Here is a 27,629-nt window from a genome sequence, read left to right as displayed (position 1 = left end):
ATAGTGTATGTAGTGTACCCTGATTCCCCACCTATGCTGAGAAATACATTACCAAAGTCGCCGTTTTCGCCTGTCAATCAGGCTGGTGTGGTCAGATGGGCGTGGTGACATCGCTCTTTTCTTCCCCAGCTTTCCGTTGGTGGCGTAGTGGTGTGCGCATGTCCAGAGTTCCGAATCCCCTGCGCGCACGTGAAGCAAAAGCGCGCGTTCTGCGCTATTGCCCGTCATCGGTGGGGGCGGCCATCTTCCTGGGGCCGCGCGTGCGCAGATCGAGTGCTCTGCTGCACGGGGCTTCAGGAAAATGGCCGCGGGATGCCGCGCATGCGCATTAGAGATCGTGGCGGCCATTTTCCCAAAGCCGAGATGCAAAGAAGCCGTACACTACATACACTATAGTAACACACAGTGCAGGCCCTATTTAACAGTATTTATATCTCAATCTCAAAAAACGGGGTGACAGGTTCCCTTTAAATTAACAATATTTATTAATTAAATGAACAACAAAGACAGATAAAACATACTGTAAAAACAATTAAAAACTAAAAAAGGGGGGGAATCACCAAAACATAATTCTTGACTTGATCATGATAAAGTGAATGTCAAATAATATTGTGTGTGCATATCATCTTTACCTATGGTTAAAATCTTTGAGATCTCCCAACTTACCTTTGCCCCCCGTGTATTTATCTGTGAATTATACCATCATGTATCTTTTACTCTGTGCCTTATGTTTTATTTAGAAGATATCTTGCGTATTCAAAAACCTATGACCATACTTCAAGATTTGGGATTTGCATGCCTTACACTTGTATCTGTATGTCCTTGTGCTCACGCATTTGGATAGTTATTAGTGATGAGCGAGTGTACTCGTTGCTCGGATTTTCCTGAGCACGCTCGGGTGATCTCCGATTATTTGTTAGTGCTCGGAGATTTCGTTTTCATTGCCTCTGCTGAATGATTTACGGCTGCTAGCAAGGGTTAGTACATGTGGGGGTTGCCTGGTTGCTAGGGAATCCTCACATGTACTCAGCCTGGCTAAAAGCTGTAAATCATTCAGCTGAGGCGATAAAAACTAAATCTCCGAGCACTAAAAAATACTCGGAGATCACCCGAGCGTGCTCGAGAAAACCCGAGCAACGAGTATGTTCTCTCAGCACTAATAGTTACCTTTGTCTTGGCTTCGGATCTATAATCGGCATTTGCATCTCTATATGTGCCCTTGACTCTAAAACCTCACGAGTGGGCAGCTGTGTTTTGATCTTTTTGCACATGCGCATAAACATCCCTCAGCGCGCGTACCTTGAGCCTGGCGCATAGACGCAACTTTCGTTTTGACTCTTGACCAGGCATGCGTATGCCTCCACTCCATATGGTACTTATGCTTAAACTTTATTCGGACGTACAAAACGCATGCACAGTATGCATTTCCACCACAACGCTGGTGGCGATACGAGTGGGGCTTTTCTTCCCACCTCCACTACCTGCTTGAACCTTACATGGATAACCCTTATCCTCGAATGACATCCAGGACTGTGATTTTTCACTCTCCAACATGGTGTTGATAGTATAGCTCTTAGGTGCTCTTTGCATATCCTGCGCATCTTGTATTATTACACAGATCATGCTTCCACATTGAGCGGTATTTGTTTGCACATTTATGTGCATTGGTTTAGCACCAAGATCAAAGTGATATAATATAAAATAAAACACTGAATATTGTATTATATAATATATATATATATATATATATATATATATATATATATATATATATATATATATATATATATATATATTTCTACAGTGATCTACTATTTTATATAGAGGTTTAATGGACAGCTGTGGTCTATTTTCCATTGATGGTATGGAAGTTTATTTTTATTTTCCAGGACGTCCCTCCTGACAGCACCCTGGAGGACGTCCTCCTCCCCCTTTGCTGGGACAGGAAACACACGAGAGTTCAAAAGGGCATGTCCCACCCCCAATCCTCAGTGTTTTTCCTGTCCCTGCTAGGGACGCACGAGAGAAGCTGTACTGGCTTACCGGAGCTCAGGGGGATCGTGCGGCTCGTCCAATACCCTTCCCCCTGTCAAGAGGCTCAGGGCAGAAACCCTCCGGAGGGGGGTCCCTCTGCTCCAAAGAACAGGAAGGTCAAGCTCCTGTTGCGGCCGCTCCTCCTGGGGGGAGGCTCTCGGCCGCGACGCGGTTCCATGCGGTGCAGCATCCAGAGCGCTGCGGCGTCTGGCAGAGCGTCTTTCGACGGAAGTTCCGGGGAACCGCGTCACTTCCGGTTTCGCGGCATCTGATCCCGTCACTTCCGGTGACGAGGTAGAAGTGCGGGGAAAGTGTGTGCGCTCCAGCGTGGGACGCACAAGCAGCCGAATCGCTCCTAATCCAGTGTGGACGCTGCGGGGACCTGCTGAATCGTCATGGAAAGTACACCAGCAGAGGAAAGGGTGAGTGCGCAGTGCGCTGTCCCCCCTATTCACTCACACACACTATTCAGACTTCCCATTACTTCTCCCTATCTTATATCGTTTAAGGATAAGGGAACCCCCGCTGCCCCCCCTCAAGTTAAGAAGTCCGGCAAATCAGCTGCGAAGACATATAGATGCCCTATATGCAACGTAAAGCTCCCGGACACCCATGCAAAGACCTTGTGTGCAGATTGCACTTCCAAGGTTATGAGAGACGAACAGCCGACACTTCTATCAGAAATGAGGTCCCTAATACGGGAAGAAGTTCAGGCTTCTTTGTCCAGTATTGTGGAAAGGTCCAGCCCAGTTCCCAGCCGTAAGAGAGCCAGAAAGGAACGAAACAAAGAGCCAGAATATAGTTCGGAGGACCTGTCTGCCTCCGATAACTTCTCCTCAGAAGAGGAAGGGGAACTTCCCTCAGGGAGTCAGGACCACCAGAGAAAATACCTCTTCCAGGCTGAGGATACGAATGAACTTGTGCAGGCGGTGCGGACCACGATGCAGATCGAGGAGACATCCAAGCCTCAATCCAGGCAGGATCTGATGTTTGGTGGACTCATGTCACGTAAACAGACTGTCTTCCCAGTAAGCGAGTATATCAAGGCCATGATACTGGAGGAGTGGAAGGAGGCAGAACGTCGGCTGGTTTTGACTAAGGACTTCAAAGCTCGCTTACCGTATATACTCGAGTATAAGCTGACCCGAGTATAAGCCGACCCCCCTAATTTTGCCACAAAAAACTGGGAAAACTTATTGACTCGAGTATAAGCCTAGGGTGGAAATGCAGCATTTACCGGTGAATTTCAAAAATAAAAATAGATCATTATTTCCCCATAGCTGTGCCATATAGTGCTCTGCACCGTTCATATTTCCCCATAGGTGTGAACCATATAGTGCTCTGCACCGTTCATTGTGCCCCCTAGCTGTGCCATATACGGTGCTCTGCACCGTTCATTGTGCCCCATAGATGTGCCATATACGGTGCTCTGCACCGTTCACTGTGCCCCATAGCTGTGCCATATACGGTGCTCTGCACCGTTCACTGTGCCCCATAGCTGTGCTGTGCCATATACGGTGCTCTGCACCGTTCACTGTGCCCCATAGCTGTGCTGTGCCATATACGGTGCTCTGCACCGTTCATTGTGCCCCCTAGCTGTGCCATATACGGTGCTCTGCACCGTTCACTGTGCCCCATAGCTGTGCTGTGCCATATACGGTGCTCTGCACCGTTCACTGTGCCCCATACATAGCTGTGCTGTGCCATATACGGTGCTCTGCACCGTTCACTGTGCCCCATAGCTGTGCTGTGCCATATACGGTGCTCTGCACCGTTCACTGTGCCCCATAGCTGTGCTGTGCCATATACGGTGCTCTGCACCGTTCACTGTGCCCCATAGCTGTGCTGTGCCATATACGGTGCTCTGCACCGTTCACTGTGCCCCATAGCTGTGCTGTGCCATATACGGTGCTCTGCACCGTTCACTGTGCCCCATAGCTGTGCTGTGCCATATACGGTGCTCTGCACCGTTCACTGTGCCCCATAGCTGTGCTGTGCCATATACGGTGCTCTGCACCGTTCACTGTGCCCCATAGATGTTCCACATAAATTTGTGCCGCCGCTGCCGCAATAAAGAAAAAAAAACACATACTCACCTCCCTTGATTGCAGCTCCCGGCGTCTCGTTCCGGCGCCTCCATCTTCCCGGCGTCTCTGCTCTGACTGATCAGGCAGAGGGCGCCGCGCACACTATATGCGTCATCGCGCCCTCTGCCTGAACAGTCAGAGAGCAGAGACGCCGGGAAGATGGAGGCGCCGGCCGGGAAGATGGATCGGCGCCCGGCGGCTGGAACGAGGACAGGTGAATATGCTATACTCACCTAGTCCTGGCGATCCTCGCGCTGTCCCCTCCTGTCTTCGGTGCCGCAGCTTCTTTCTCTATCAGCGGTCACCGGCACCGCTGATTAGAGAAATGAATAAGCGGCTCCGCCCCTATGGGAGGTGGAGCCGCTTATTCATTTCTGTAATGAGCGGTCCCACGTGACCGCTGAAGAGAGGAAGAAACTGCAGCGCCGAAGCCCGTGGGACGGCAGGGACAGCGCGAGGATCGCTGGGACTAGGTAAGTATACCCCAGCGCCCTCAGCCCCTCACCCGCCGACCCCACCGCTACCGTGACTCGAGTATAAGCCGAGGGGGGCACTTTCAGCCCAAAAATTTGGGCTGAAAATCTCGGCTTATACTCGAGTATATACGGTACCTTTCGAGCCGGAAGAAGTCAAACTTTGTGAAGAGATCCCCAAGGTTGATGTTCCGGTGGCAAAGGTTGCATTTTGCCATTCCATTCGAGGACTCTTCAAATCTGCGGGATCCTATGGATCGAAAGGCTGACATACTGCTTAAAAGGGCTTGGGAATCCTCTGCAGCCCTAATTAAGACCAACATAGCAGCTACCTCGGTAGCCCGGTCTATGTATCTTTGGATGGGTCAATTGGAGGAACACCTTTCCAATAAGACCCCCAGGGCCGATATATTAAGCTCCCTTCCTATAATGAAATCTGCTACGGCCTTCCTATCCGACATGACGGCTGAATCTGTCAGATTTTCAGCTAGGAATGGTTCCCTATCCAATGCGGCTAGAAGGGCAGTATGGCTAAGATCCTGGTCGGGGGATAATGCCTCAAAAACCAAATTATGTTCTATTCCTTTCTCGGGGGCTAGGGTTTTCGGACCTTCTCTAGATACCATCCTAGAGTCAGCCTCTGATAAAAAGAAAGGTTTTCCAGAGGACAAACCAAAAAAGGTCCAGTCCTTTCGGAGAGGTTTCCCCTTCAGGAGACAATCCGATTACAGAGGAGGCAGATCCAACAGAGGATTCAGTAGAGGTTCCCGTAACCAGGGCAATAGAAGCAGGAGTTTCTTCTTTAGCCCATCTTCAAAACCTAAGACACAATGACGCCACATTTATAGGGGGAAGGCTCCGCCACTTTGCGGAAAATTGGGCCCGAATCACCCAGAATCAATGGGTTCTTCGGACTGTGTCAGAAGGTTACAGCATAGAGCTTTCCTCTCCTCCTCCGGACAGATACATCGTACCTACGATAGTCTTGCAGGACTCTCCCATGATGTTAAATAAATAAGGCAGCACACTGCAGCGCTAGAACATACAAACTTGAAATACGAAATTTGAACTGCATTACTGCACTAGAAATATGAAAAATGAGAGCGTTTAGCGCATAAAAATGGCCAATTTTATGTGTACCTGGTAGCCACTTTACGGCATCTCTCTTATACCAGGTCCTACGCTTGCCTTACCTTGCTGAGAATAAACGTGTCCATCTGAATGGGTACATGTGAAACCTCTTTCTAGACTAAAATTCTCTCTCTCTATGGAGGGGTATTGGACCTGCTGTAATTAAAACACCTGTGGCTAGAAGGCGGAGTGCACGACCAGAAGGCTAGAGAATACATTTCAAAAACCTGACCTGCACATCCAAACATAGACTAAGTGTGAACAGGTGCTGAACCTAGAGTCGCCAACTCGTATATAGTTAAATAAATAAGGCAGCACACTGCAGCGCTAGAACATACAAACTTGAAATACGAAATTTGAACTGCATTACTGCACTAGAAATATGAAAAATGAGAGCGTTTAGCGCATAAAAATGGCCAATTTTATGTGTACCTTCTGGTCGTGCACTCCGCCTTCTAGCCACAGGTGTTTTAATTACAGCAGGTCCAATACCCCTCCATAGAGAGAGAATTTTAGTCTAGGAAGAGGTTTCACATGTACCCATTCAGATGGAGACGTTTATTCTCAGCGAGGTAAGGCAAGCGTAGGACCTGGTATAAGAGATGCCGTAAAGTGGCTACCAGGTACACATAAAATTGGCCATTTTTATGCGCTAAACGCTCTCATTTTTCATATTTCTAGTGCAGTAATGCAGTTCAAATTTCGTATTTCAAGTTTGTATGTTCTAGCGCTGCAGTGTGCTGCCTTATTTAACTATATACGAGTTGGCGACTCTAGGTTCAGCACCTGTTCACACTTCGTCTATGTTTGGATGTGCAGGTCAGGTTTTTGAAATGTATTCTCCCATGATGTTAGACCTAGAGGACATGCTTTCCTCAGGGGTCATAATCCCAGTTCCATCTCTAGATGTAGGTCGGGGTCACTATTCTTCCCTATTTTCTATAATGAAACCCTCCGGCGACTCACGCACAATAATAAACTTGAAACCTCTAAATGCCTGGGTCAGGTACAAGAGGTTTTGCATGGAGTCCATTCACTCTGCAATCCTCTTAATAGATCGGGACGCTGTGATGTGCACTCTCGACCTCAAGAGTATTATCAAGTCCCTGTTCACCCATCATCTCAGAAACTTCTGAGGTTTGCGGTGGCGCTGCCGTCCGGGACCTGTCACTACCAGTTCCAGTGTCTTCCGTTCGGAGGTGCCGAGGCACCTCGAGTATTTACAAAGCTGGTGTCAGAAATTGTCGCTTTCCTGAGAAACCAGGGGATCAAGATAGTTCCATATCTAGACGATTTTCTCCTGATCGCAAGTACTCCAGAGATTCTGTCAGATCACAGGACCTGAACGGTGGCACTGATGGAACGTTTAGGATGGATCATAAACTGGCAGAAATCCGACCTGAATCCGGAGTGCGAAAAGATCTTCCTGGGAGTATGTCTGGATTCGAGAAACAGGATATCCCGGCTACCCGAGAACAAGTTGGAGGCGATCCAGATACAGATCAGGCTTCTATTAGAACGCAGAGCATCGATAAGAACGGCCATGAAGGTACTAGGTCTGATGACGGCCTGCATACCGTGTGTAAGATGGGCTCAGTTCCATTCAAGACCTCTGCAGAGGTTAATCCTTTCCACGTGGGACCGTCGTCAGTCTTCTCTGGACAGTTCTTTAAGGCCGACGTATCCAGTACGAAGATCTCTACTCTGGTGGAGTCAACCAGAGAAGCTAAGAGTCGGGGTGTTATGGTCTACCAGTCCCTATGTAGTGGTAACTACAGACACCAGTGCCTGGGGCTGGGGAGCCCACCTGAAGGGCAGGATCCTACAAGGGAGATGGCCAGCAGATGTAATTCACAACTCCTCCAACTTCAAAGAATTGTATGCTGTCTGGGAGGCGTTAAGAAGGAACCAACACACCCTCAGAAATTGTCATGTCAGGATACTATCCGACAACGTTACAGCAGTGTCGTTCCTGAAACATCAGGGAGGCTCAAGACACTATCCGCTTCAGGAGCTGGCGGGAAGAATATTCCGCTGGGCAGAAGATTCGGTTCTATCCATCTGCAGTCCACTTAGAAGGCTCGCAAAACACCATAGCGGATTATCTGAGCAGGAGACGAGTGTTTGCAACAGAGTGGGAACTTGGAGGTCTTCCAAGATCTTTGTCTTCACTGGGGAACTCCCAGTATAGACCTATTTGCAAACAGGAGAAACTCAAAGGTCTCAAAATTCTTCTCGCTGAACCCTCAAGATCTCCCAGAAGGGATAGACGCTCTGAGCCAGGATTGGACAGAACCTCTCTCTTATGCATTCCCGCCTCTAGCACTGATTCCAGCCGTGCTCAAGAAAATCAAGGAGGATCAGGCTCGGGTCATATTAATCGTACCGTTTTGGCCGAGAAGGAGCTAGTTCTCTCTCTTGCTGGATCTGGCAGTAGAGAACCCAGTAGAGTTTCCTCTCAGAGCAGATGTAATCCATCAAGGTCCGGTGTACCACCCAAGCCCGGAGAATCTCCATCTCTCTGCATGGATCCTGAAAGGAACATCCTGAAGGCTAGAGGGCTATCAGATCAGGTGATCTCTACTATAAAATCCAGCAGAAAGCCAGTCACATCGGCAATTTACCTGAAGATCTGGAGACGTTTCTGTCTGGAGGGTGGCAGGTCTGAGGTTATGGCAGGTGCTCCCGACTTACCTGGAATTTTAGACTTCCTGCAGGCTGGGTTTGACAAAGGTCTCAAACCAAGCTCTCTGAAAGTACAGATCTCGGCAATTAGTTCTTTTCTTGACTACCCCCTAGTATCTCACCCGTGGATAGTCAGGTTTATCAGAGCCACCCAGTGGTTGCGCCCAACCATTAGACAGATTTCGCCATCCTGGGACCTAAATATGGTCCTCAGATTCCTTTGTAAGGATGTTTTCGCCCCGGCCGATAATATGCCCATTTCAGTACTCACTCGTAAAACAGCATTCCTAGTGGCAATTACTACGGCTAAGAGAGTGGGGGAAATCCAGGCCCTATGTACTAGGGACCCTTACCTTCAGATTAGAGAAGATAGTCTAGTTCTTAGATTGGATCCCTCCTTTATTCCAAAGGTGGGGTCAGTAAAAAACAGAAATCAGGAGATCGTGCTACCATCCTTCTGTAATAATCCGGCTAATGAGAAAGAACGAGCCCTTCATTCCCTCGACGTCAGACAGGCGGTTCTAGACTACTTAGCAGCCACCAACTCTTGGCGTATCGACCCGAATTTGTTTATTTTGTTTGGAGGGAAGAATAAGGGTAAGAAGGCTTCTAAAGCTTCTATTGCTCGTTGGATCACTTCGGTGATCTCTGAGGCTTATCAGTCTGAGGGGCTTCCTTCTCCAAGGGGTCTTCACGCTCATTCTATATATATATTGTTTCTATTAAAAAAGTCTTTTTTCTGCATGTCCATGAGGTGGTTCTTGTTACAACACTGAGGATTGGGGGTGGGACATGCCCTTTTGAACTCTCGTGTGTTTCCTGTCCCAGCAAAGGGGGAGGAGGACGTCCTCCAGGGTGCTGTCAGTATGGACTCCTGGAAACATAATTAACGGTAAGCTTAATACCTATTTTTTTTAACATTAGCTTTATCATGAGCAAGTCAAGAATTATGGTTTGGCGATTTCCCCCCCCCCCCCCCCTTTTTTGTTTTTAAGTTGTTTTTACACTATGTGTAATTTCTCTTTGTTTTTCATTTCATTAATAAATATTGTTAATTTAAGGCGATTCTCCTTTCTGGCATGTCTCTTTCCTCCTTTTTTAAGAAAAAAAAAAAAACTTGTCAAAGAAAAAGAAGAGAACGACAATTAATGCCTAGGAGTTCTAGCCAGAGCCAGGACATTAGCCACTGATGTTTTATAGCTCAATGTGTATTATATACTAAAAAAATGCAATATAGTGAAACATTTCATGCATTTCTAGAAATGGTGTTCTACCACCACAACAATAATGAATAAGCTCTTCCTAATCCTTACTGATTCCCCTGCACATCTGTTCATGTTCGGGAGATTTCAAGAGCCCAGTAAGCGGAGTGTTCCATACAGAATTACTGGCACTTCCCTTGGTGATAGTAGGGAACCCTGCACTAGGAGCCAACCTTAAATTGTGCACCCGTATATAAACGCAGCTTTTCTAAAAAGTGAATTATTACTTTCGTACCACAGCTCAGATGCTTTCCAAATCTTAAGGGCAGTGGCTTAAGCAGATCTTATAAGAGTTGTAAAGCCGACAGAGCTGTATTGTGGCCAGAGATCACCAGGGCTGGCCCTGACCCACTTTGAGAAACAGATATAGATATACACAGTACATAAACCTGTTAACCTTACACTTAAGCTGGGAAAACACTAACAATTGAAGTGAAATGGATAGGATTAGTTTCACCATTACAAATCCATCCATTCATACAATTTATGATTCAGTTTTAAAGGGAAGGACAAAATCTATTGTTCAAATCCAGTTTTTCCGGTTACACAATTTTTTTTTCTCTCTATTACAATCTAATAAGTTACACAATACCAATCTTGCCATTTTCACACAGGCCACTGAGACTTTTGTTGGTTCTAACTTACTGTTGTTTCAGGAAACAACACATGTAGATAGCCACGATGGTCAGATCCCAAATTATCTTTTGAATTGAAGTATTATGTCTGTGTAAAGATCATTGTGAAGGGAAGAGGAGCAGAGTCAGCAGTGGCAACAACTACTACGACTGGTAGATCCTGTGTCATCAGGCGTTACCTGTCATTGTAATCCTTTCTCTAATCATAAGGAGTCTGCTGAAAACTCTTCCTGATAGATTTTAAAGTGGCTTGTGGATAAATTGCAAGATTACTCGTGTTTTTTTTTTTTTTTTTTTTTAATTCTTCATGATAGATATATGTACAAAAATAAAAAACAGAAACTGGATTTAAACAATAGGTAATTTTCTAATGATAGCATCGCTTTAAATGTTAGTGAAAAATGTAGATATTAGAGCCTACGCATACATCAATTAATGTCAAGAGACTTTTCTGCATGCTTACCAGTGCTATATGACTATTATTCCACGTGTTATTGTCTACAAGCGTTGTCCGATTAGCCATTCCTGCTATCTGGTATCCGTAATCCCACCATGACATCACACGGGCATGTTCATCAGTATTTTGCCTTAGCCAGTAGTATGCTTCTCTGAAGTCATCCAAGATGTTTCTTGTCCTGAAATGAGAATGATTAAGTCACACAAAGAATTGCCAACAAGCCACCAGCAAGTCAGCCTACTCCTTAAAAAGAAAAAAATTCAAGAAATCGCATTAATACGGACACCCACTCCTAGTAGTATTTTGATCCAAAATTTAAAATCCAAAACCAAGAATGAATCCCATGCAAAAAAAATAAAAAATCAAACATAACCCCCTTTAATGTAGAGATGTGCACATCATGTTTCCGGCCCACTCCTGGATTGGCCTACAAATACTGTAGAAATACACTGACTGATATGCGGGAGTAGGAAAGTGGCCACAGGGTGCAAATGAAGTGCATAGTGTGACATACGTCACATTTTTTCCCTGGCTGCAGTTTGCTATTAAAAAAAAGAAAAGTGTGAAATCACACAGGCCCCTTACTCACTGCCAGCATATCCACACAAAGATTTATCCTCATTCTGGTATAGTGGGCAGAGACATGCAAAGGGGTCCTTCATGGCCAACTACAAACCCAATGCCATAGAGCCTTGCAAAGAAACAGATTGGAGGGCAATGACAAAGGACAAGGGGGCACTCCCACAGAAAGAATAGAAAATAATTCACAAATTTGACATTAAGAAAATGTAAGTAAACATCATAGACCACCTTTCTACTCAATTCAATTCAGTTAATTCGCACTTGCTATATACAATTTGTCTGTCTGCATAAAATGAACCCATCTTATTCTAGCTTTAGATCAGCTTTAGCAGGTTTATTAATCTTCGGTGAAAAGATATGAAAACCCTTGCTTAAAGGGGGTAAGTCTCAGTATTAGGAACACAGCAAGATTAGGGTGAAGAGGGATAAAGGAACCAACCCCCCCACACCCAGACTCCTACAACTGTGATCAGAAAACACATCAGACGTCAGGTTCTTACCCATCATGGTTGTATGAGGCCAGCACCACGCTGGGACTGGAGTAGGCATTGCTGGTTACCCACGTACAATGTACAGCAAACATCATCAACAACATCAGCATCAACATGGTGACCACGCTCTTGATGTTCGGCCCCAGGCCTTCTTCGGTCTTCTCCTGCTCAGACACGTGTTTTCTCACTTTTCCAGCCTGAACAGAGACACAGACAGAATTATCTGGAGAGGTCCAGGTAGTAACTATGCCAACTGACAAGCTGCCATGGTGGAAGTGGTTCTGAAGAGCCAGTAATTACCAGTGGAACACGTCAATGTCTTTTCAGGTCACAACTGTTTACCTCTGATTGACTGGGACAATGCTGAGCTCTAATTCACTCTGAAAGTCCCGATAAATTTAACAAATTACAGCTTTCACTGTGTCTAAAGGCCAATTGCCCCTAATAATGGAGTTTTTGGATTATACATATATAAATATATCGCAAGTATGAAGAAAGGAGCGCACTACCTGGACGTCCGGTGCAGGCGAACTTTATTCCAAAAACATAAAAGACATCTTCACGACCGGGGGTGCTGTGAGAAGAGTGCGGCAAAGCTAGACGACGGCCGTTTCGCGCCCAACCGGCGCTTCAACGGGTCAGTGAGGATGTAGTCAGTAACGCCAGGCGAAATAGGGCTAGGTGAGGCACAGGCTCCACCTCCCCACTTCCTCCCGCAATACACCAAGCACATCCCACTGCGTGACGAGTCACTTAAAACATAAGTAAAAACATATCAAAAAACACCAAATGAATAACAGAGAGCACTAAACCTGAAAGGAACAAGCATATAGCAACATCTTATTCGTCAGGCTGACGAACCGTCACATCAATGATATAAATCAATGACAGTGATACACGATATATATTAACAGTTGGCATAATGTAAAAACTGTAATATACACTAACATAAACAGTTAACCAGCAGACATAACTATAAGAAAATAGACATGTCCACCCTGTCATTAAAACCTAGGGGGCCCATCGCGTTAGTACGCATAATCCATCTTGCCTCAGCTCTCAATAATAAATTGTGAAGGTCGCCCCCCCCTACTGGGTAAGGTAACTTTTTCTACGCCTGCAAATGTCAACACGCTGGGATCACTATGATGTACAGGTCCTTCTCAAAAAATTAGCATATAGTGTTAAATTTCATTATTTACCATAATGTAATGATTACAATTAAACTTTCATATATTATAGATTCATTATCCACCAACTGAAATTTGTCAGGTCTTTTATTGTTTTAATACTGATGATTTTGGCATACAACTCCTGATAACCCAAAAAACCTGTCTCAATAAATTAGCATATTTCACCCATCCAATCAAATAAAAGTGTTTTTTAATAACAAACAAAAAAACCAACAAATAATAATGTTCAGTTATGCACTCAATACTTGGTCGGGAATCCTTTGGCAGAAATGACTGCTTCAATGCGGCGTGGCATGGAGGCAATCAGCCTGTGACACTGCTGAGGTGTTATGGAGGCCCAGGATGCTTCAATAGCGGCCTTAAGCTCATCCAGAGTGTTGGGTCTTGCGTCTCTCAACTTTCTCTTCACAATATCCCACAGATTCTCTATGGGGTTCAGGTCAGGAGAGTTGGCAGGCCAATTGAGCACAGTAATACCATGGTCAGTAAACCATTTACCAGTGGTTTTGGCACTGTGAGCAGGTGCCAGGTCGTGCTGAAAAATGAAATCTTCATCTCCATAAAGCATTTCAGCCGATGGAAGCATGAAGTGCTCCAAAATCTCCTGATAGCTAGCTGCATTGACCCTGCCCTTGATGAAACACAGTGGACCAACACCAGCAGCTGACATGGCACCCCACACCATCACTGACTGTGGGTACTTGACACTGGACTTCAGGCATTTTGGCATTTCCTTCTCCCCAGTCTTCCTCCAGACTCTGGCACCTTGATTTCCGAATGACATGCAAAATTTGCTTTCATCAGAAAAAAGTACTTGGGACCACTTAGCAACAGTCCAGTGCTGCTTCTCTGTAGCTCAAAAGTGGCTTTACCTGGGGAATGCGGCACCTGTAGCCCATTTCCTGCACACGCCTGTGCACGGTGGCTCTGGATGTTTCCACACCAGACTCAGTCCACTGCTTCCTCAGGTTCCCCAAGGTCTGGAATCGGTCCTTCTCCACAATCTTCCTCAGGGTCCAGTCTCCTCTTCTCGTTGTACAGCGTTTTCTGCCACATTGTTTCCTTCCAACAGACTTACCATTGAGGTGCCTTGATACAGCACTCTGGGAACAGCCTATTTGTTGAGAAATTTCTTTCTGGGTCTTACCCTCTTGCTTGAGGGTGTCAATGATGGCCTTCTTGACATCTGTCAGGTCGCTAGTCTTACCCATGATGGGGGTTTTGAGTAATGAACCAGGCAGGGAGTTTATAAAAGCCTCAGGTATCTTTTGCATGTGTTTAGAGTTAATTAGTTGATTCAGAAGATTAGGGTAATAGGTCGTTTAGAGAACCTTTTCTTGATATGCTAATTTATTGAGACAGGTTTTTTGGGTTATCAGGAGTTGTATGCCAAAATCATCAGTATTAAAACAATAAAAGACCTGACAAATTTCAGTTGGTGGATAATCAATCTATAATATATGAAAGTTTAATTGTAATCATTACATTATGGTAAATAATGAAATTTAACACTATATGCTAATTTTTTGAGAAGGACCTGTATCTCGCGGACATGTGCTATTAAACGCGGTACTCCTTTTCCAGTGCTGATGGTACTACAATGTTCACGAAAACGCATGTATAAACATCTAATGGTTTTCCCGATGTAGAAGCGTCCGCATGGGCAATATAATACATACACAACATATTTTGTTTTGCAAGATATAAATGTATTGACCTCGTGCCTGATAGGGCCTATGTGCAAAAACCGTCCTGTAATATGAAATTTACATTGAGGGCATTGGCCACAACGGTGATTCCCCTTCGGAGCACTGGAACAAAGCCAATTACTATTCTCTCTGGGTAGTCTGTTATGCGCTAAAATATCCCTTAAGTTTTTACTTCGTTTGTTCGATATTAAAGGGCCTTTTTTGACAATTTCCGTTAAGTCCTTATCTCTCTCAAGAATATGCCAGTTTTTCTTTATGGCGCTCCTAATAAGGCCATCTACCGGGCTAAATTGGAAACTAAAGGTAAAACGTTTCCCACTGATCTTTGTGTCTCTGACCTATCTGTGTGAGTCTTCTCTCTAGCCGCCTGTAACAACTCTTCTGGATATCCTCTTTTTTTAAACCTCTGGCATAATTCATTGGTCTGGAGGGTGACCCCCTCGTGTGCTGTTAACCCTTCCCACCCGCAACAATTGACTATACGGTAGAGACCGTTTGACATGTGCTGGGTGATAGCTATTGTAGTGAAGAACCGAATTCGTCGCAACAGGTTTACGAAAAAGAGTTGTCATCAGCGCCCCATTTTTTGCCTCAACCGTCACGTCCAAAAAATTAAGACGTTGGTCTCCATACTCAGATGTGAAAGCCATGTTCATAGTGTTATTATTCAAATATGTAACGAAAGAGGTGAAGGTCTCTACAGTCCCGTCCCATATAAAGAACATGTCATCGACATATCTACAGTAATGTTTGATGTGTTTGGAGTACAAATTCTGGTCAGCATAGATGTATTTCTCCTCGAAAAGACCTAAAAACAAATTAGCGAAGGTGCATGCTGCCGGAGTCCCCATTGCAGTCCCAGTTATTTGTTTGTACCACAAATCTCTGAAAGTAAATGCATTGTGTGTTAATATGAACAATAAGCCATCGCATACAAAATCAATAAAAGATTGAGACCGATCAGTGGACTCTAAAATATATCTAATGGATTCTACACCCAAATGATGGGGAATCCTCGTGTATAAATTGGTCACGTCCACTGAAGCCAATGCAAAACCTGTTTGCCATTGAAAAAATTTAATGCTCTTAAGGAACGCATCAGTATCCTTAAGATAGGATGGCACACTGGTAAGTATGGGACGCAGAAGCCAGTCCATATACTTGGATAATGGTTCAGTCAAAGAACCCACTCCGGACACAATGGGACGTCCAGGGGGGCCACCTCAGATTTGTGTATTTTTGGAACATAGTACCAATGCGGCTTAAGGGGGAACTCCGGCAGCAGCTTCTCCGCTTTATTTTGTGAAAGCACTCCTATCTCTACTGCTTGCTTAAGGAATGTCTGTAAGGCTCCCTTAAACTTATGAGTCGGATCTTGAGTGAGCCTGATGTAAGTGTTCTCATCTGCCAGCTGCCTATCGGCTTCTTTTACGTACATATATTTGGGAATCAAGACAATTTTACCGCCTTTGTCGGCCTGTCTTATAATGGTATCTGACCAACCTGAGATGTCCCTTAGTGCTATACGTTCGACGTCGGATAAGTTAGAAGGTGCCTTAGCGTATAGTAGAGCCTCAACGTCTTTGATGACTAGTGTCTCAAACAGGTCGATCACATTCCCTGGCGAGATAGGTGGCATATACTGAGAAGGGACACCCCCCATAAAGGGTGCTATTCTGGAGCTAGAAGAATCGGACGCCTCCACTATGTTTTCAGTCAAACTCAGTAATAAAGCCCCATCTTGTCTCATATTAGCCAATGATTGAGATTCCGTGGCTGCTAGAAAACCTAGAGGACCAATACTAACTGGTTTCTCACCTTCCCTAGTTTTTGCTGCGGGGGTGGGGTTATCAGGAGAAAAGGCTTTATGTAAATGTATCTTACGAATGGCTTTAAACAGATCGATCTTAAAGTCAATTAAATTAAATTCTTCAGGAATGCAATACGACAAACCCTTGCTAAGTAATGACAAATGTTCCGGACGCAAATGATGTTCGGTCAAATTCAGTACATGTTGCTCAGAGCTTAACGCTGTCGTCTCCCCTTCCACGATACTTTCTTCCGTTTGTGGCGGAGATCGTAATTTTCTCCTCCTCCTGCCTCCTCGTCTTGTTCTCCTTCTAAAGGGATACCTGATCGTTGGTTATCCCCCACAATCATAGCATCAGTCTCTGAATTAAAGGAGGCAGCCGCATTGTCACTCTGGCTGGAGTCTGAATCAGTCGTGTAGTAATCTCTCCTAGCGCTGGTTTTGCGTTTTTTTATAATTTCTATTCCTCGACCCAGTACGCTGGGGACCCTTGTTGGCCCCACTTTGTTGTTTATTCCAGGTAAAAAAAAATTACTGGCATATTCTTGCGAGAGATAAGGACTTAACGGAAATTGTCAAAAAAGGCCCTTTAATATCGAACAAACGAAGTAAAAACTTAAGGGATATTTTAGTGCATAACAGACTACCCAGAGAGAATAGTAATTGGCTTTGTTCCAGTGCTCCGAAGGGGAATCACTGTTGTGGCCAATGCCCTCAATGTAAATTTCATATTACAGGACGGTTTTTGCACATAGGCCCTATCAGGCACGAGGTCAATACATTTATATCTTGCAAAACAAAATATGTTGTGTATGTATTATATTGCCCATGCGGACGCTTCTACATCGGGAAAACCATTAGATGTTTATACATGCGTTTTCGTGAACATTGTAGTACCATCAGCACTGGAAAAGGAGTACCGCGTTTAATAGCACATGTCCGCGAGATACATCATAGTGATCCCAGCGTGTTCACATTTGCAGGCGTAGAAAAAGTTACCTTACCCAGTAGGGGGGGGCGACCTTCACAATTTATTATTGAGAGCTGAGGCGAGATGGATTATGCGTACTAACGCGATGGGCCCCCTAGGTTTTAATGACAGGGTGGACATGTCTATTTTCTTATAGTTATGTCCGCTAGTTAACTGTTTATGTTAGTGTATATTACAGTTTTTACATTATGCCAACTGTTAATATATATCGTGTATCACTGTCATTGATTTATATCATTGATGTGACGGTTCGTCAGCCTGACGAATAAGATGTTGCTATATGCTTGTTCCTTTCAGGTTTAGTGCTCTCTGTTATTCATTTGGTGTTTTTTGATATGTTTTTACTTATGTTTTAAGTGACTCGTCACGCAGTGGGATGTGCTTGGTGTATTGCGGGAGGAAGTGGGGAGGTGGAGCCTGTGCCTCACCTAGCCCTATTTCACCTGGCGTTACTGACTACATCCTCACTGACCCGTTGAAGCGCCGGTTGGGCGCGAAACGGCCGTCGTCTAGCTTTGCCGCACTCTTCTCACAGCACCCCCGGTTGTGAAGATGTCTTTTATGTTTTTGGAATAAAGTTCACCTGCACCGGACGTCCAGGTAGTGCGCTCCTTTCTTCATACTTGCGATTCATTTGTGGCTGTTTTCCAGCGGAGCTTCGCACCCAGGACTGAGCTTTACCTTCAGGACACAGGTGAGCGGTTCCCACAGTATCATTGGCGGTGGTGCCGCCCGGCTGTTCTCTCTTTGTTTGCATATATAAATATATATTTTGCAATAAGGTAAAACATTCACCATTATAAGGTGACCTTAGAGAGCACCAAGCGGCAAACACCACAATCATTTTATTACAGGAAACGTGTCATAAAAGAACTACCTATTGTTTAGTTTGTCAAATTATATTTTTCTTTTTATATCAATATAAAAAAATTCTACAGGTTTTTACTAGCCCAATATTAGACTTTTACATATATTTTAAACATTTAATATAGCTGTAAATCACACTGACTTAAATGAAAGTGTTTTAATACATTCAATGGAAATGCATTAGATCAAATAGGAAGTTTGAGGGATGTGCACACGGTCAGTATTCTGCAGCGCTTTGGACGTAGCACATGTCCGCTGTGTCCAAGGCGCTGCCAGCAATTTAACACAGGTGATTCCTCATGTGTTCACTGACCGTGCGGATTCACCGCGTCCAATACATTGTACGGGGGAGATTTATCTTGCGGAGACTCATATGTCCGTCTCCGCAGGGAAGCCTTAGGCCCCGATGCACACATAGTGGAGATGGGATTTCTTGAAACCTCATCCACTATGCCGTAACATCTGGACGCTGTGCAAGTAGGCAGCATCCAACCCGCATCATTTACTGATAGTGTGCACATACCCTAAAACCCCCTCTAACTGTCCCTTAAAAAGGGAATCTGTCAGCAGGTTATGTAATCTGAGGACAGGATTCACTGAGGGGGATGGAGCTAGGAAATGTTAAGCAACACATACTGGAGGATGAACAGACCGATTTCAGAGTCTCCCAAAATGACCGTTTAGCAAACCAGCTGCATACTGTCTTTCAGTACCTGTTTTTAATTATGGGCTCCAGTTAGAGGATAAAAAAGACTTACTGACTGGTTCCAGTTCCCAAGACCACTTTCCCAGCTTCTCTAAACCACTATCGCCCTGTAGCCTTAACATCTCATGCTATATATTCCTTTCCTTGGAAACATTAGTGCTTGCTTACTTGGGTCTGAGGGCTTTTGCTGACCCCCTACAGTTTGCTTACCAGCATACATTGGGGGTGGACAATGCTGTTAGGCCTCTGTTACATACAGTTCATTCAGTTTTGGATAATGGAGCCAATTATACCAGTAACAGGATGGGGCCATGGATACCAGGAACAGGATGGGGCCATGGATACCAGGAACAGGATGGGGCCATGGATACCAGGAACAGGATGGGGCCATGGATACCAGGAACAGGATGGGGCCATGGATACCAGGAACAGGATGGGGCCATGGATACCAGGAACAGGATGGGGCCATGGATACCAGGAACAGGATGGGGCCATGGATACCAGGAACAGGATGGGGCCATGGATACCAGGAACAGGATGGGGCCATGGATACCAGGAACAGGATGGGGCCATGGATACCAGGAACAGGATGGGGCCATGGATACCAGGAACAGGATGGGGCCATGGATACCAGGAACAGGATGGGGCCATGGATACCAGGAACAGGATGGGGCCAATTATAAATGAAAAAGAATGGGACCAATCATACCAGGCCTGAATGGGGTCGAGCACACCAGGATAGGGATGAGGGGGCCATGCATACCAGCCTAGGGATGAGGGGGCCATGCACACCAGGATAGGGAGGAGGGGGCCATGCATACCAGGATAGGGATGAGGGGCCATGTGAATGAGAATGGGATGATTGGACCGTATATATCAGGATAGGGGTATTACAGTACAGAATAGACCATTTTTTTGCTTACATTTTTTTTCCCTAATTTCCTCCTCTAAAACCTAGGTGTGTCTTATGGTCCGGTGCATCTTCTGGTCCAAAAAATATGGTATACATGTTCATCTACACTTGTAATGACCTGGAGACTCAATTGCAGATCAATTTTAGCATTTGGTGAATATTGTAAAGGGAAAAAAAAAATTGTGGAATTGCATTTTTCTCTCTCGCAATTTCATCATACTTGGAATTTGTTTCCCAGTACACTAAATGGTAAAATCAATGGTGTCGTTCAAAAGTACAACTCGTCCTGCAAAAAACAGGCCTTCATACGGCCATATTGATGGAAAAATAAAAAAGGATATGGCTCGGAAGGGGAGCAAAAAATGGAAATGCAAAATGAAAATGGGAGGTGGCATGAAGGGGTTAAGTGCCAGTGTTGCATATATAAATATGTTGGCCAAATTAGCTTTCAGCCTTTATCTGATCTGTATGACCAGCTTTACACTCCAAAGGTGAAATGCAGCCATAAAAAACAAAAGGTTACTTACCGGTAGACTTTTTTTTTTCAAGAACCCATGACAGCACACCTGAGAGAGTGATCTGCTCAACCAGGACAGGAAACCTACTGTAATAAAAGGGTGGTACCTCTCCCCCGCTTCAGTTGGGTTACAGAGCATGAGACGACCTCCAGTTAATTTACACACATAACCAGCACATTATTAAAAAAAAAACACCCAAACTATAATGCACACCTAAAAGGTGAGAAGGGGGGAATATGCTGTTATGGGCTCCGGAAAAACCGGCTACTGGGAAGTAACCATGGTGTTTTCCCTTCACCCATGACCGCACACCTGAGATATTTTTTGAAAATTGAAAAACCTTAGTTAGGCACCACCGCTTGCACCCGTCTACCAAATGTCAAGTCAGCAGAAGAAGACAGATTCAGTCTGTAGTGCTTAAACCCCTTTCTGACCTCGGACGGGATAGTACGTCTGAGGTCAGATCCCCTGCTTTGATGTGGGCTCCGGCGGTGAGCCCATATCAAAGCTGCGACAGGTCAGCTGTTTTGAACAGCTGACATGTGCGCGCAATAGAGGCAAGTGGAATCGCGATCCACCCGCTGTTATTAACTAGTTAAATGCCGCTGTTAAACGTTGACAGTGGCATTTAACTACCGCTTCCGGCCGGAAATGCGCTCATCGCCGACCCCAGTCACATGATCGGGGGTCAGCGATGCGTCAGCATAGTAACCAGAGGTCTCCTTGAGACCTCTATGGTTGCTGATGCCGGCTTGCTGTGAGTGCCACCATGTGGTCAGCACTCATACAAGCCTGCAATTTAGCTACATAGGAGCGATCTGATGATCGCTGCTATGTAGCAGAGCCGATCAGGCTATGCCAGCTTCTAGCCTCCCATGGAGGCTATTGAAGCATGGCAAAAGTAAAAAAAATATGAAATTAAAAAAAAAAAAAAAAAAAAAAAAAAAAGTTTAAATCACCCCCCTTCGCCCCATTCAAAATAAAACAAAAATAAAATCAAATATACACATATTTGGTAATTTGGTATTGCCGCGTTCAGAATCGCCCGATGGATTGACCTGGTCGCTAAACGGCGTAGCGAGAAAAAATTTTAAACACCAAAATTATGGGTTTTTTTTGGTCGCCACGACATTGCATTAAAATGCAATAACGGGCGATCAAAACAACGTATCTGCACCAAAATGGAAAATGGCATCACAAACGTCAGCTCGGCACACAAAAAATAAGCCCTCACCCGACCCCAGATCACGAAAAATGGAGACGCTACGGTATTGGAAAATGTTTCAATTGTTCTTGGGTTTTTTTTAAGCAAAGTTTGGAATTTTTTTCACCACTTAGATAAAAATAACCTAGACATGTTTGGTGTCTATGAACTCGTAATGACCTGGAGAATCATAATGACAGTTTTAGCATTTAGTGCACCTAGCAAAAAAGCTAAACAAAAAACACGCATGGGATTGCACTTTTTTTGTAATTTCACCGCACTTGGAATTTTTTTCCCATTTTCTAGTACACAACATGTTAAAACTTATGATGTCGTTCAAAAGTACAACTCATCCCGCAAAAAAAAAATAAGCCCTCACATGGCCATATTGACGGAAAAATAAAAACGTTATGGCTCTGGGAAGGAGGGGAGCGAAAAACGAACATGGAAAATCCCAAGGTCATGAAGGGGTTAAAGAAAGATGGTGAGGAGCAGGCAGCGGCCTTACAGACCTGATCAATTGAGACCTCCGCCTTTTCTGCATCTCCAACACGAAATTATGAATTATGGACGCATCGTCCGAGGTACAGGCTCATAAAAAATATCCTCATAGCCCTAAAGAAATTGCGCATCTTACAGTGCAACTCCCAGGTCCATGGGAGTTCTGGCACCTGAGATATAGAGATCAGCCTCCCACAGCGACCGAATGGGTGCAGGTTTGATCCCTGTACGACCGGCAAAACAAACCACATGCGCTGGTACCGCCCGTGTACTGATCCGATCATCCTGAGAGAAGCCATTCCATTTATTAGATATTGGGAACAGATACTGGGAACAGATTTTGCAGGGAAGCTGAGGGGTGGAGATTGCTAGCCCACCCAGGTTCAGGGGGTAGGGACCCAGAAGTGGTGGAGATTGTTAGCCCACCCAGGTTCAGGGGGTAGGGACACAGAAGGTTTAAGAGCTGAGGACACTTGGAGAGGGTGACACACACAACAGAAGATGATGACGATGAACTAAGGAACAGGGCATATGCCAGCCAGAGGGGAGCAAGCACGTGCTTTTTGGGGGCTGCCCGGCAACTAAGTCTTGTGCCTATTGAACGCAGAGCTCCCCGGCTTCCACAAGCGACCTTCAACCTGGTAAATTGACCTCCAGCTTTATACCTCTAAGCCTTGAACTATTATTGTTATATTTTATTCTGACTGTAACTTCATATATTTTTACTGTATTTCTTGTAATTACCTAGTGTGCCCTTAAGGCAATGAAATCATAAATTAATTTTGGGCTGATCTTTTTATTCTGATTGTGAATCTTAGAATATCCAGCGTGGGTAACAGGGCAGTCTCACCGGCGGCCATTTTCTCTAGGTGCAGTTCTCTTATTGACCTGAACGACAAAGTGGGCGCCGGAGAGCTGTGCCTGTGTAGTTACGTCATGGATTGGTGACGTAGGAGGAACTAGTTAACTTCACATTTTCCTTCACTTTTCTGCCGAGGAGGTAGCCACAACTCTAGTGAAGTGAGCCTTAAAGGGAACCAGAAGCTGTTCACTTTTCTGTTGCATAAGCTGGCAAACAGATCCATCTCCGACAGCCCCCATGCCCGCACTATCTGCTGGAAAATCTGGTAATTTAGAGACCATTCTCCCTGTCGCAATTTCTCGTGACTCTGGAAGTCAGTCCTTGTGTTGTCTATTCCCATTATGTGACGTGCCGTTGGAGACAGTAGATGTTGATCTGCTAGCTGGAGTAGGAGGTCTGCTGCCATCATTAGGGTATGGGACCTTGTTCCCCCCTGGTGGTTGATATAAGCCACGAGTGCTCGATTGTCTGACATAACTCTGACCCTGTTGAAAGGGGATAAAGTGTCACAAGGCTCTTTCCACAGCTCTTTCAAGTTCGGACCCTAGCCCCTCTCTAGAGAAGACCAGATCCCCTGAACTGAGTGAGCCCTTAGATGTGCCTCCCATCCAGTATTGCACACATCTGTTGTGACAACGTCCTCTACTGGTCTTAACCACTGAACTCCTGATGACATTTTCTTACCGTCCACCAAGACAGGGAATCGCTTTTGACGACCTCTGTGCAGACAGGACCTCCCACTGTAACTGCCTTAGGTGAAATTGGGCCCACCTTAACGCCGGGATAAAAGATGCTACGGATCCTAGCAAGGACAATGATTTTCTAGTGTCATTCTTGGCTGATCTATTGCGGACAGTGCCAGGGCCATTATCTCAGCTATTTTGTCTTCTGGTAGGAGACAGATTTGGTGCTCGGAGTCCAAAACCAAACCCAGGAAGGACTGCATCCTTTCTGGTTTTAGTCTGGATTTGAGGATATTTACCATCCAGCCCAGCTCTTCTAGGACCATCATTACCTCCATCAGCTGTTCTGCACAGTAATCTTCTGACCTTCCGACTAAAAGGAAGTCGTCCAGGTAAGTAATGAATACTGTGTTTCGAGAACTAAGGTAGGCCATCACCTCCGACATTACCTTGGTAAATACTCTCAGCTATTGACAGTCCGAATGGAAGGGCTGTATACTGGTAATGCCTGACACGTCCCTGGACATACATAGCCACCCTCAGGAATTTTTGATGGCCCCAATTGATTGGGATGCGATAATAGGCATCCTTCAAATCGATAAACGACATGAAACGATTCTGGAATAACCGCTTTATAGCGCATTTCACCAACTCCATTTTGGAGGAATAATTCACAATCCATCGGTTGAGCTTCCTCAAGTTGAAAATAGTTCTTAGAGAACCATCTGGCTTATCAAAAAGAGGGGTCAATAAAATCCCATTCCTATCTGTTCCACTGAGACTTCGCATATAACACGCTTTTGTATGACTCCCATGATTTCTGCCTCCAGGGCCAGCTGTTCTTCTGGTGATTTCTTGAGGGGTGTTAATACGAAGGTCTGGTGAGGTGGATGGACACAAAGTCTATCTTCAGACCGTCCTTGATGATACCGAAGAGCCAGCGACTGGGGGAGATGTTCACCTAGGCAGGGAGAAAGAGCGAGAGCCTTCCCCCTACCGCTGACCTGACGTCTTGGGAGGGCTTCTTGGAAGATGTAGAGCGTCTGCTGAACATATATCCGGGCTCCTTTTTATCCTTCAACTCCCACCTATACCTTTCTCCTGAAGGACATACCTATTACACTTTCTCCTCCGAAAGGAAGGCTTCCTAGCTTCAGCAGGGAAACAATGGAATCCCTTCTTTTTGTCGCCTGCCTTCTCCAAAATGTCCTCTAGTTTCTGCCCAAAGAGAAACTGGTCATCACATGGGATAGAGCAGAGTCTATTTTTTTGAAGGCGGGTCTCCCGGACACCCCTTCAGCCATAAGGCCAAGATCTTGCCTGTCGGAACCTTGCTCTTAAGCCGCTCCTCAATTTGCTGTAGTTAGATCATAAGGCAGCGAGCAGTACAAGTCCCAGCTATTGCCTGCTTCAGACCCCCTGCGGCTGCCTCCCTGGTGTGCCTCAGGAAACCACCAGCTTTTTTTTCTAACAGCAGATCACCACATGAAGACCCCCCACAGGCCGCTCCGAGCATGAGCATATCATTAACTCAAAACTGAAAATAAAGTTTAAAACAACAACCACAAGATGGATTTCATCCACCAAGGTATCATTGTAATCAGTATAACGGCGCCAACCTGACACTGTTTGTAGGTTACTGTGCACAATCCTGCTGACAGTTTCCCTTTAAAGAAAACCCCAAAACATACATTTTTCTTCTCTTTCTACTGAATATGTTCTGATCACTCGTATTATACACAATATCACAGTACTGTTTTGTATAGTGAAATTCACGGTCTCCTTTGAACGCCAGCTATGGGCTGGATTTCACAGGAGTGTTGTAATAACAGCCACAGGTATCTTCAGCAGACCTCAACCATCATGGCAACCTATTGGTGCCCCACGATCACCTTATTGAGGCGCCAATATGCGCCTAGAACATCGCGGCTCCCTGCTGGCAAACAGTAATTGCTGCTGTCAGAGATTGACCACAGCAATTAACAGGTTACCTGCTCGACCAGCGGCCATTACACGCAGAAGGTGGTGAATATTAACAGCCATCACAAGATTTAGCAATAAAAAAGGGCCAACTGGAACGATATGGCGGCGTTTAAAAAAAAAAAAAAAAAAAAAATGTGATGGGGATGTTAATCCTGCTTGTATTGTAATACACCATTAGGGAACATGCATAAACACAAACTCATGGGACAGATGTACTACGTCCGCTATTGCCTTTGCAGCACACGGGTTAAGTTGAACTCATCAGACGTGGTACTGCCCTTTCCAGACAGCGACAGCTATACCCAGGTGGCCTTTGGCAGACTAGCGTTCAGATTGTAACACTAACACAGCAGCAGGCAATCTAGCCTCACCCCGCTGAGTGGCAACCAGCATGGAAAATAATCTGACATTCAAAACGATAATAGTATAGTCAAATTGTTATCCCCCGCATCCACTGCCTAACCAAAGAGTTTTATTTTGTCAAGTAATTAAAAGTAGGAAAAAAGAGTGAATTGCCATTGTCTGCACTTTATTACCTTAATTCTTATAGTGGTGGATACACAATGCAGAGATTAAACACTGCCTGCAACTTCACATCAATTACAGCTAGCCATGCTTATCGGGAAGGAAGCCATGAATCAATGGAAAGCAGATAAGTCTGGAGCAAAATTACATTTTTTAAATATTTTAAAGAGCAGGGTAAAGCGGCTAAATGTTCCTTATGACAGAGCTTCCGATCATGGGTACTCAGATGAAGTATCATTTAATTGCGCAGAGATGCAAGCAAGGTATTGGTTGGATCATAAAGGTTTAAGCTTGGCTCTTTCAGATGAGTCTTACATTGGATGGTCAATTGTTCAGGCATGGTGTTTTATCGTTTGGTTTGAAATAATAGTAAGGCATATATGTCATGTTACTCCCAACAAGAGTATCCAAAGCAAATGTGAACAGAGCCTAAAAGGTGGCCATGCACATTAGCTAGGCAGAGCCTAAAAGGTGGCCATGCACATTAGCTAGGCAGAGCCTAAAAGGTGGCCATGCACATTAGCTAGGCAGAGCCTAAAAGGTGGCCATACACATTAGCTAGGCAGAGCCTAAAAGGTGGCCATGCACATTAGCTAGGCAGAGCCTAAAAGGTGGCCATGCACATTAGCTAGGCAGAGCCTAAAAGGTGGCCATGCACATTAGCTAGGCAGAGCCTAAAAGGTGGCCATACACATTAGCTAGGCAGAGCCTAAAAGGTGGCCATGCACATTAGCTAGGCAGAGCCTAAAAGGTGGCCATGCACATTAGCTAGGCAAAGCCTAAAAGGTGGCCATGCACATTAGCTAGGCAGAGCCTAAAAGGTGGCCATGCACATTAGCTAGGCAGAGCCTAAAAGGTGGCCATGCACATTAGCTAGGCAGAGCCTAAAAGGTGGCCATGCACATTAGCTAGGCAGAGCCTAAAAGGTGGCCATGCACATTAGCTAGGCAGAGCCTAAAAGGTGGCCATACACATTAGCTAGGCAGAGCCTAAAAGGTGGCCATGCACATTAGCTAGAAATAGGCTGATAATAGAGCAGCAGCTGAATAAACCTGGTGAATGATCGATGTGGTCAGTGGAGCAGCGGTTGAGAGGACGGCCTAGACAATAGAGGCCACTAATTCACTATCGTGGATGTAGTCCAGTGGAAAAAAAGTTATCACCCGTCAATGGGGAAGGCTACAATATGCTGATTGATGGGGGTCTGACTGCTCGGACTCACACTGATCATCAGAACATTATAGAATTGAGTGGCAGTGTTCATAAGTGATCTCTGCTCCATTCCTATAAGGCTACCGAGCAGTGCGGGTCCTAGTGGTGGGACACC

At 45.2% G+C, this 27,629-nt stretch overlaps 1 protein-coding gene across 1 annotated transcript in view; it reads right to left on the bottom strand.

Moving 5' to 3' along the window:
* Positions 1 to 27,629, bottom strand: part of STT3B (STT3 oligosaccharyltransferase complex catalytic subunit B) — a 178,876-nt gene that overhangs the window by 16,765 nt on the left and 134,482 nt on the right. The window contains exons 11-12 of the mRNA XM_069730024.1: positions 11,847 to 12,034; positions 10,771 to 10,942 (exon numbers count right to left, since the gene is read on the bottom strand). Of these exons, the coding sequence (XP_069586125.1) occupies positions 10,771 to 10,942; positions 11,847 to 12,034 (360 nt within the window). The remainder of the gene's footprint in view (positions 1 to 10,770; positions 10,943 to 11,846; positions 12,035 to 27,629) is intronic.

Source organism: Ranitomeya imitator, chromosome 6 (genome assembly GCF_032444005.1).
Source record: "Ranitomeya imitator isolate aRanImi1 chromosome 6, aRanImi1.pri, whole genome shotgun sequence".
Classification (NCBI taxonomy): Eukaryota; Metazoa; Chordata; class Amphibia; order Anura; family Dendrobatidae; genus Ranitomeya; species Ranitomeya imitator.
Note: the sequence above shows the minus strand (reverse complement) of the source record. Positions and strands in the feature narration are given on the sequence as shown.